Raw genomic sequence first — 12,147 nt, forward strand, 5'->3', positions numbered from 1 at the left:
TATTTTGATTTTTGCAGTGTCAAACACTTGAAAAATATACCCCGTCCATAACTGATTAAGATAGCATCAGAATCAGTTTACATTTATATAACATTGAATGAAAAATCATGGTAGATCCTAGCTGTTCTTCGCACAAACTCCTGCCCCAGGCAGACACTTGAGTAGCTTACAGTGAAGGAAATGCTAAGCAGAATAACGCTGTTGCAGGAAGAGAACTTCATCATCTGCATAACCGGGGACGAGACGGGCACTGCACCCAGCAGCAGCGTCACTCCCCTGGACCCGTCGCCCGCAGACGGCCAGCCGGAAGAGCCCGCCCGTGCGGAGAAGCTGCACTTCTGCGACTACTGCACGTACAGCTCGTCGTACAAGGGCAACGTGGTGCGTCACTACAAGCTGGTCCACAACAAGGTGCCGTCGGGACTGGGGGAGGATGGCGGGTCCTCCTCCTCCGCGGAGGGCTCCGGTGCGGTGGGCCCCGTGGACGAGGGTTCCCTCGCGAGGGAGGAGGACGCAGTCGTCGCAGAGGCCGCGGTGAAGCGGGAGAGCCAGGAGCCCGAGCGGGAAGGGGCGGCGGTCGTCAAGACGGAGCCACCACCGTGCGTGTCGGACTCTGAGGAGATAGACGTGGAGGACGGGCCGCGAGTATCTCCGAGTGCGTCTGATGGCAGGGACGTACCGGAAGCCACGGATCTCTCCGGCAACAACAACAGGAAGACGGGGCCCAAGTATTGCAAGTCGTGCGACATCTCCTTCAACTACCTGTCCACTTTCATTGCGCACAAGAAGTTCTACTGTTCGAGTCACGCGGCGGAAAATGCTGCCGGAAGGACAGCTGAGACGCCGGTGCAGTAGGAAGGAAGTAGCAAATTGTGCAAAGTCTCTTAGCCATGTGTGCAACTCCCACTTATTCTTGTGGCACAGCACCGTGTCGCTATCTCTTTTGCTGTGATACACACTGTCCTAATTGAATAAAGAATAAAATTATTTACACATCTCAGGTTAAAATGCATGTTTAAAAGAAACTATTTTTTTTTAGGATGGAGAAACATAATAATGGTTAATTTTCATACATGGTGGCACCCATGAGTATAGGATTGTACAATGGAATCTCATTGCAAAGTACTTCAATCTAAATTTATCCTTACATATGAATTTTCAAACCACCATAGTGCTTTTTACATTTAATAACACACAATAACTAAGTTTTTTTTTTTTTTTAGGTATATTGTAATGAGATTTTACTGTGCTCTTGAAGAGATTTATTACATTTTAATTTTGCACAAATAAATATTTCTTAGAGCAACACAAATGTATCAACAAAAATACATGAATACCTTTTATCATCATCTTTCTTTCTGTTAAATGTAATAAACTATGCATAAATAATTACATTGAAAAACAAAATCAGGCTTACCATTGAAACTAATTAATATGCTTAGCAATGTGAGTTTTTCCTTACAAAATAGTCACATCTGTAAAATGTAACTGCAATGTACATTTGTTTTGTTAAATTTAGCAATTTTGATCATTTGGCAGCTGACATGTAACAGCATGCACTTCACACAGATTGGATTACATCACATAGGGAGTGAAAAAGAACCTATATTAAGAAACAAAAAATCATAGAAGTGAATGTGGTTGAAGAGTATTTTTCATATGAATGAAAATTTTATATGAAAGCCAGCAGAGAATAATTTTATAAAATAACTAACTTGCAATCATTAGCAGCATTTAAAACAATATATATTTTCTTCACAAAATACACAGCTTGAAACTTCCAGATTCTGAGTTTGTAAAATTTTACACATATAATTTGTGAAATTATGACAATTGCATGACTATTTTTTTAAATATTAATTTACAACTGTGTGTTGATCATAGTTGCAAATTTCACTAACTTGTGCACATATTTTGCTAAGAGGTTTTGTACTAATTGCAGTACCAAAAATCACTGAAATGTACTGCGAATGGAAAAAAAACTGTAATAATTTGAACCATATAAAATTTTATAATAGGGGCAGAGTAAAAATAGTTTCTATTGTAATCTCATAAATTATACTCTTTGTTGAAGATACCATTGGAAATTCAGTGTCCCTGTATGTGTCTGTGACTTTTAGTGGATGTGTTGAAATGTTATTGCCGTTTTATGTGAATGTTTGCGGGGGGGGGGGGGGGGGGGGGGGGGGGGAGAGGAGAACCTTAAGTTATGCTGTTTCAAACATTATTGCTTCATTGTGCAAGTTTTCCTTGGGCAAGTAATTATTGAAGAAACAAATAATTACCATCAGTCATTATGTTAATTTCTGTGGGCATTAATAATGATCATGTGCAATTAGATCTGCCATTCTCATCTAAAAAAATTTTTTTAACCTACCAATAATTTCCTTATGTGGATATTTCATTTGTAAAAAAGTTAAATAAATGTTATATGCGATGGTTTTGAAGATCTGGAAACACTTATTTACATCACATACAAAAAATATTTTGTGTACTTCAAAGTTAAATTTGTACATTATTGACCACTGTTGCTATACTAAGTAACTTAACTGTTTTTTGTCATCTCGATTTTTAAAATGAAGTGAATATGTTCCATGACTTATTTCTTCATGAATTTCATGCAAAGATAATTTGTCTATTAATATGTAAGTTTAACTCTGATCACTTGAAGGAATATCTTAGAGCAATAATTATTGGCACTTACATTTTTTAAACACATATACTTCTATTATGTACTGCTGTAAAATTAAATTTTAATGCAAAATTTTCTCTGATACTATCAAATTAAAATGTAATGTGAAAAAATTGAATTTTAAATTGTAATTCCTCAAACTTAACAAGAAAATTTTTCTCCAATATTATTAAACTAAATTTAGTCCAGCTTTAATGAGGCTTACACCTTTCCAGCTCTGATATTCAACAAACTATTTTATAATTTTTTGTACAATAACAAGGATATTAGGTGAAAAAAAATTTAAAATCCCTTTACTAAATGTAATGACATTATGGAAAAGTTTTCACCAAAAACAGGCATCCGCATAACTATGTTAAACTTTTGTAGAAACCAAGCACAGAAAATATTCATTATTAGTAAAAACCAATGATGTACATTACAATGGAAAGTATTGCAAAATTTCAACTGCCACTAAAAACATACAAGTATAACTCCATCACAAAATTATGCATAAAACTTTCTGTAGAACAAGGAAGCAAGCATTCAGAGCAATCCTTATTACTGCAGGCAATCACAGTATTTTTAGTTTTAGGTGAAGTGATCTTTTGCTGCCACATAAATTGTTTTTTACATTTTTTTCCCTGAAATCTTTTATGGACACCATGTATTATAATTAAATCACTTAAATCACTTATGTATTTCCTGTTAAGCAGCCAGCACTCGACTTTATAATTATTATCATAATTCAAAATAAGTAAGTTTGCAAATTTACAACATTAAAAATAAATATATATAATAATTAATTTCCTAGACATTGATTAATTGGGTTTTCAAGAAGTCTAACTAACATTATCTGTAAATATTTGATGTTAAAATTATACGTAATTTACAGTAAAAAACCTCTGATATTATCATGTCTGTACAAATATGGAAAAATGCACTCTCATGAATAATCATTACTAGCAAATTAAAAACACTTGATTCTAGTTAATTTTGTTAGTAGATGGTATGGAAATAACTGAAATCTTTATTGGCAGTATTTTCCCTCATATTTAAGGGTGTGTGTCCCATTCTGTCATTTTTTAAAATTTACTTTCCACAAGGTTAAACTTGCCGACTTTTTGAGTGGGTGAACTTTCACAAAGAGAGAGTAAGTGAGTGCGTGTATGAGTGCACATGCATGTGTGTGTGTATGTATGTGTGTGTGTGTATGATACTTTTTGCCACTTAGCTGGCAAAGTTGCATTTTTAATATTTTTGTGCCATATAATTAAGAATGAATTGGAATATAAAAATCAAACTTTTTATGATTTTAAAAGGCTAAATAAAATTAAATAAATTGTTCTGTAATAATTTTACACCATACCACACAGTATATATTGCCTTTAAACCCAAAACTGTTCAGTTATATATATTCCATTTGGTTCTACTTATCCATACTGCACAAAAATGTTAAAAATACAACTTTGCCAGCTAATTATGCAAAAAAATATGCACTCTTATTATATTTTTTTCATTTTGTTGAAGTATGGCCACTAAAAAAGTCTACAAGTTTAACTGCATTAAACGTAAAAATAAAATAATGACCGGGAATGGGACATACACCCTTAATGATGTACCTGATTCTGACCATTTGTGAAGCTACTACAATAACAAAGTCTTGACAGCATTTCTATATACCGATGGTGTAAAGACATAGTTTCAATCCACAGGAGCAAAAGCTTAATAATTCTACAATTATTGTAGACAGGTAGTGTGGAAGTAGCCATAGCACCATATTGAAAAAAAAAGTGTTTCTTTTGTTTTTGTCCTTAAGAAAACAGTGAGGGTATCTTAACGACTGCCATATTGTAAACAGCAATTTTCCTGTCGTTGCCTGGTGACAGCACAGGCAGTGCATGGTAGCTCAAATTGTTTGAACAGAACATTAAGGTGCTGCTTGCCTGGACACATGGCCAAGTGCCGAGATAAGGCTACATGTGTGTAAACACAATTTCAGCCTCCTTTCATAATACTGTGTTTAAATAAGAACATCACAGTGTACTGTGAACAGGTGCTGTCTAAGTAAGAGTATGAAAGTGTTACTGAATGTGTATGTCGTTAATTTTAAAACATTTAAACACAGAAATTACACCTAGAAATACAAGGGAAAATAACTTTTATTCTATACTTTATTCATAAGTAGAATGTTCTCCCCTTCACAATGCATAGTGGTGGGGTGTTTCAAAATTGTGAATGGTAGCTGAATTCTGTGTGAAACTATTTAACATATAATCCTCTATCCTGACAGTTTAGCTGATCTTCAGGTAGGCAAACCTGTAAATTATTACGTACCTCTGCAGAAAATTATCGTTACATGAAGTAAATGAAAATGGTCATATGAAAGATAAGTCATGAATATGTATATTAAATTGTGCATTTACATAATAAATGACACTAAACTATGGACTTACTGGTAAAGTGCAATATGGTTTTAGTGGATTTGTTACTGTTACCACAAATTTTTTTCACTGGGCATGGAGAACTAATTCATTTCATTTAACTTCCATTTCCACAAAAATGTACAATAAGTAAGTTGAAAAAAGTTCTTGGCTAAATTATTGTAACTTTTATTTTTGGAGAATTTCACCAGATGAGAATAACTATGTTGTTTGAAATCTCAATTCTAAAAATTTCCAACTTGTGATCTGATTGTTGTTATAATTGTTTCCTTATTCATAGCTTGTTAATTTTGCATTTGATCTGTATAAATATTTTATTTGCCAAAGTAAAATAGTAAATATGTGTCTCGAATATGCATTTACTTGTGGAATAGAGTTGTACGTATGTTTATGTTTTTGAAAATTTTAAATGTTTTTATATTTGCATGTTACAAAAACAAAAGTTTGAATACTTGTATATGTCTGTCTGTAGTAGGAAATGTAAGATTACCCAATACGTATGTTAATAATAACTGTTGGTGCTAAATGTCCAGTACTACTTGCAAATATCAGTAATGAAATTATATTTGTGAGGAAACATTTACCACAGTTCACAGACAATAAATTATTTATTTGTAAATCTTGAACTTTGTTCAGGCTGTCGAATATTTTTTACCTGACCACCTGTACACATTCATAAGTATATACCAGCTTTGCATAATGAATAAGTAGAACTATGAAAATAATATATCATAATAGAAATTATGAACAGTATGTAGATACATCTACCTCAACTATCATACGAACTAGCACATGTCATCTAAAGTATTTTGTTTTGATACAACTTTGAGCCAAACCAGCAGCTGTTTCCCAGCTAAACAGTTTTTGCTTAAATCTCATTTCTATGTTTTTTGAAGGCCAAGGTACATTAATGCCTCTTAATGACTTTTGATTATAAATAATATTTGTTATTCTTATGGTAACACTTTTGTGGTTTGATGAACAAATTTAAAGGCAAAATAAATAAGCTTTATGGTCCACATAAGCAGCACCTGACTTAACCAACCTTTTTTTAATTGTTTGAAACTAATTATGTTGCAATGATTTGACAAAATTAAATGTATGCAAAAAAAATTATCAGCTAAAGCAATTTCCGCCTTGTTTCCAACTCGCGAAAAATCTGGGTTTGACTGCGCTAGGAATCCAACCCAAATAATCTTGGTGGGAGTTACCACGTCACAGGAACATGGTTATGACATGACCAGAGCCGACACCCATATGCCTTGACTTCCAAGAATTTGATGCCATCAAGACTGTCCTCTGCTAAGCTTCTCGGCGTGCCTAAAGCCGAGACCACACAGAAAGCTGGGTGATGTTCGCTATTCGCGCCATGGTCCCTGTGCCAGGTGACCAGACAGATCAGTCTAGTTCGTAATGTTGGAGAGACGGATGTCGTGGGATTTGAGTGATGATTCCAATGATTATTATTTTCTGCTGGCTCTCACAGTATATATAAAATGTGTTTGTGAAGTTAATCCAAAAATAATATGAAAAATTTCATCATTTGATGAAACAGTTGCACGTAAGGACAAAGCTAAATTTATGGATTATTTCAGAAAACATACAACTTAGTTAGAATGCATTCCCTTGAAATCAAATCCCAGGCATTGTCCTGCATATCCTGCCTTCTATATTCTTCCCTATATTTATTTCATTAACATGGATATTTTCGTACTTCTTCAATGAACTTCTCCGTCAACATGACTATTTTAAGCACAACACTGAGAGAACAAAAAAAAAAACGCAGAAGTACAGCTTGATTCAGCACGAAAACAAATGTTTTTATTATCTGCACATGTGCAAAGTCAGCGATGTGTAGAAAAATAGCATAAAACCAAACACCCAGCAACATCGCCGGGATCACCAACGTAGTGAACACAGCTTAGTATGGCCAATGAAACCTGAGATGCACCTGGCTGTATATTTTACTCGCATAGCAAACATTGTGAACACAGCAAGCATACGCTCTGTATGGCTGAAGCTTAACTCACAGTGAAACTGGTTTCTTCAGTAAGTCACTTAGCAGGTAGCCAACTTATCACATTACGTAGCTGTATTTGACAATTATTACACCTGAATTAGTGACATGTGTTTACTTTTCCAACACACATTGCAGTAAGGATGTTACTGGTCTCGCTACCATGCAAAATAACAGCAGGTACCTACACTGTATTCAAGATAAGGTGACAATTTTTTATTCAAGATTAGCAAAGAACATTCACTTGAAGCTGCAGAGAATTCAGCCCTTGCACTTGAAGAGTATCACTAATTGCAGTTCCCATTATCAAGTGCTGCCAACCTCCAGAGATACTCAATAGTAATCATAAGTACAAATCATATGCACAAATAAAGTTAAGTTTAAGACACACTATGTATTGGACTAAATTTGGGTAATACACTGAATAATAATCAAATATATACACGGGTATGCAAACAAAGAGGTATCTGAAAAATGAAATGGAAAAAAAAAAACAGTATTAGTATTTATATTCTTTTCAACACATAGTTTAACCACCTTTCAAATCTTTATAGCAAAACAATTTTTGGTTATAATAAACTTTAGTATCTTGCAGATGTATTGGTATTATGTTTGTTTAACAATATTCACTACATTCTTTATGATTCTTCCTAGCGAGTTCTTTTCTAACTATTAAAACTACTTTATAGCGTATTAGCTATATTGCTAATATTAGCAATATTAGCTATTATTTGTTTTGATATCCAATTACTAACAGTTGACTTAAACTTCAGAACACCCACCCACTCCATAGACTAACTAATACCTGCATGGTTTAACAACGTTTATGTCTGTGCTGAAACTTGCAAAACAAATGCAATTTCTTCTTTAGTTTGTTTTGCCATACACTGTACTAATGCAGATGTTTTGGTTGTGCACATCCACACTTTTGGGCTACTTTACAATCTGGAAACATAGTCCAAAACAAATTAAGATAACTGTTCCTTATTGTGTATCCAGTTGTATTTTTAAAATAAAATATTAAAAGTAAAGAACTGAATTAGTTTTTGTAGTGCAAATCTGTATAATTACAATATGTTTAATTTTGAAAATATGTATTAAATTTTATGTGGCCGGGGATTGGACGCCACCGTGTCTAAGGGGCATGGACCCGGCAGACTCTCCACTCCCGAGGCATGACTTCACCCGTGTGGGGACGGGACTTGTTTCCCCAGTGCTTGAAAATCACCGGAACCTGGCCTGCTCTAAGCGTCGGGCAAGCTATAATAAATGCTCATGCATAAATGGTAGTCACAGACATGCACATGGTCAGGCGAATATGAAAGAACACCAGATAAGCGAAATTAGTATTTACTGCACTGCATTACGTGAAAAGTTATTCATACAATAATTATGGTTATAAAATAAAAGCTGTAAAACACCTTGCAGCACGACCGGTCTACTGAGGGTCCAGGCTACCTCATGGCTGGATAATAAGTTCCCGTTAGTGACAAAGATCCGACAGGCAGATTTCTACGTAATTAGAATAAGCAACCGCACCTTCAAGGTAAGCTTTGAGGATAACTAGCGAATGATTTTGATTCAATATAAGAACAGAAATACTACGGTCAGTAAATGGAGTGCGGAGAGCATCTTTCCTCAGGTGGTGATGCAAAGTGACTGGAGAGAGACATGGCCGCTTGGTAGTTCGTCGGTGCAATGGCACCAAATTGTAAGAACCGTTAGGCGATTACAAGTTTTGCCGCTGACGTACATAAGTTAAAAACAAAATATTACCCTCAAAATTACAACATAATTATTTCACACTCAAAACCCTTTAACAATATTTTTGATTTTGAGGATATGCATTATATAGCTTTGATATAAACTGGATACGTAAGAAGGAACATTGTCTCCGGGATAAATTGTTCGGTGTAATGAATCGAATTGTAAAACCATTACAACTCCAATTAATAAAACATAAGATGGACTTTGGCAGTCTGGGTCCATTGCTGTTAAGTTGTAACTTAAATGTAATAATGTCTGATTGCTTACGAAAACCTGAAAGAACATGGACACTCATAACATAAAAAAAAAGATTACAATGTTAATTACTATTTACTACTGGCTCGACTGCGTCCTTTTGCAGTAGTTCATGGTGCACTAACACACATATATCGCCAGCAGGAAGTTCAAATACCATGAGGACAGTACATAGAAGGGGCGGTGACATATCGGGTTCTGTGGGACGAAGCCCCAAACGACGTCAAATTTCAAGGAACATTGCTCCTGGAAAAAATTATTCTGTGAAACATATCAAATTGCATTTAACATAAAAAAATGAAAATAAAGTAAGCAGTTGAATGTGTTTGTAATTTGAAGCTGTACAATTACCAAAATATTTTTGACTAGCTGCCCGACCCGGCTTCGCACGGCTATACTAATGGAAAAAAATTAAGCCACATCTCCCATTTACAGTAATGGTAAATAAAAAAAAAAATTCAGCGAAAATTTATTACAATGCTGTATAATGTACCGGAGAGAAAATGAATAGCACCGATGGTTTCCCGACTCGTGCACGCAACATACAACTGATGTACCCGTACTTCGCTACGGCAGTCTGCAGGCAGATCACTCTTGCGCCGCTCATTATACATGCCCCTCCTTGTTGGTACGCCACTGCCGCGCGATGCCCGTTGCCATGGAGACGCAGAAGGCATGAACAATGCAAAATCCTGTTCTCATGCAGACAAATTACCCACTCTTGCCTGGTTTTAACCACCCACGGGTAACATAAGGTACATTACTGTGAAGTTTCAAGTCTGTAAAATTTATATACTTGAAAAAAAAGGGCAATTTTTGATATTTAAAGTACCCGCCAAAATTTCAACGGTGATGAGGACTGCACTAACAATGAAATAGTCTTTGCCATAGAGATGAATGAAGCATCAACAAAGCAACAGCCGTTGCCATGGTGATTTCCTACCAAAAACTGGAAATTTTGATATATTACGCCCCCGAAACTCCCCTTGGGATCGGATTTCCGCAGAATCCGTTCTTAGTGAGCGTCTACATCACAAAATGAGTAACTATGCTAAATTTCAAGTAAATTGGGTGTATATTTTTAGAGATCTCGTGATGAGTGAGTCAGTGAGTGGTATTTTATCCCCTTGGGGGTAGAATTAATCAAAATCCTTTCTTAGCGGATGCCTACGTCATAATATATACCTGCATGCCAAATTTCATCCCGATCCGTCCAGTGGTTTAGGCTGTGCGTTGATAGATCACTATGTCAGTCAGTCACCTTTGAGTTATATATATTTAGATTACGTAGCTACAAGTCTACAAGGCTCCAATTGCCGCATCCGTCTTTGGCTGAATTTTCTCTTTGGCTCCAACTGCTCCACCAGCATTATGTTATAACATTACAAGGCTACTTGGTTACGTAGATACAAGTCTAAGAGGCTCCAATGCATCATGACTACGTGACTACGCAAGAAGACTGGATACGCAAAAAGGAACATTGTCTCCAAGATCAATTGTTCGGTGTAGTGTATCGAATTGTATTCTAATTTCTAACGTAAAATATTAAAATAAAGTAAGCAGTTAAATGTGTTTGTGATGTGAAACTGTGCCATAACTAAAACATATTTAATTGTGTAAATATGAATTATAAAACTATGTATACTGGATACACAATAACCACAGATTCAGTTTTTGTACTCTCACTTTCACTAAATTTTACAAAAAAGGTGAAATAGGTTTGTGTACAGTTAGCACTTTACCTTAGTCTTGATGCTTCTTCAATTCAATGTGGTGTCTGCAGTCATCACGACCCCCACGTGCAATTTTCAGATGCTTTCATAGCAACTAAACATGGCCACTCTTTTGTGTAACATTCACGATACTTCTGAACTATTTTTCTGCAGCTAGATGTAGAAGGAACAGCAGCACACTTCATTTTCCCATGTTAAATCAAACAATGGCAACACAAAACACACCCCAACTACAAGAATTTGTTCTGGTTTTCAGTGTTGGCTGTTGCCAACTCGGGCACCTTTCTAATGTTGCCAAAACATAAACTTACCACATTTACAAAAATTATCGTGCTGTAAACTTATACAATACTACTTGTACAGTTCCATAGACATTGCTAATAGGCTATATGTGTGAGATTTATGGTACAAAATGTATTGCGCTGCCCTGAAAATGTCTCGGAACAACTAAACAGGAGCTATTTTACTCGTTAAATTTCTTTGTGTCCATAATAAAGAAACCAAACTCTGTAATTCCGTAACTGAATGTTTAAATCAGTAAGGATTATGGAAAATCCGTAATACTTGACAGCACTGCTTTAACTTACTCTAAACAATATCCCTGAGTTTTCCTTGTCCAACCAAACATTTTCATCCTGTCTCATTAATCAATTTTGCATGATAACATAAATATTCACACTAATATGTATCAAAACAGGTTCTGATCACAGTCAACATGTAAAACTGACATAAGATCTTTTGTTCATACACAGTTTACACTGTCATCATTTCCATCAATGCTATGCCACCAAAGCTGCCCCAGTTGTTATATAAAACTACTATATTTGTTCAAACTTTGAAAAAATCATTTAATAATTGAGACCAGATGAATGATCGACATTTGATCGTGCTTAAAATGATTAAATCAATAACACAGTTAATTCACTAATTATTGTTCTCAAATTTAATTAATGATAACAGATGGGTTTTCAACTATACATGAATTTCTGATTAAAATAATGACTGGTTTTTCACAGAAATTAAATAAATAAATATTAGTACAGCAATCTCTAACTTAGCACGACTAATGTGTTCGTAAAACTGTTTGTGTTATCCGAAACTGCGTATTCTGAAGCATGGTCTCCATAAATAGCAAGGCTAATTTACTTAATGTGTTCCAAAATGTGTAGGGAAATATTCTTTACGTAATATAAATGCCTACAATAACACTCAAAGATAAATATGTCACATCATTTATCTTTATAAGCCTAACATTAAATA

The 12,147-nt window shown here is 35.1% G+C and overlaps 1 protein-coding gene across 5 annotated transcripts in view; it reads left to right on the forward strand.

The window, feature by feature from the left end:
• LOC134546366 (zinc finger protein ush) overlaps positions 1–5,741 on the forward strand; it is a 598,990-nt gene extending 593,249 nt beyond the window's left edge. For all 5 annotated transcript variants that reach the window (XM_063389161.1, XM_063389158.1, XM_063389159.1 and 2 more), the window contains one exon: positions 208–5,741. In XM_063389161.1, the coding sequence (XP_063245231.1) occupies positions 208–855 (648 nt within the window). In that variant the 3' untranslated portion in view covers positions 856–5,741. The remainder of the gene's footprint in view (positions 1–207) is intronic.
• Positions 5,742–12,147: the final 6,406 nt, after the last annotated feature.

The sequence above is a fragment of the Bacillus rossius genome, chromosome 1 (genome assembly GCF_032445375.1).
Source record: "Bacillus rossius redtenbacheri isolate Brsri chromosome 1, Brsri_v3, whole genome shotgun sequence".
In the NCBI taxonomy this organism is placed as follows: Eukaryota; Metazoa; Arthropoda; class Insecta; order Phasmatodea; family Bacillidae; genus Bacillus; species Bacillus rossius.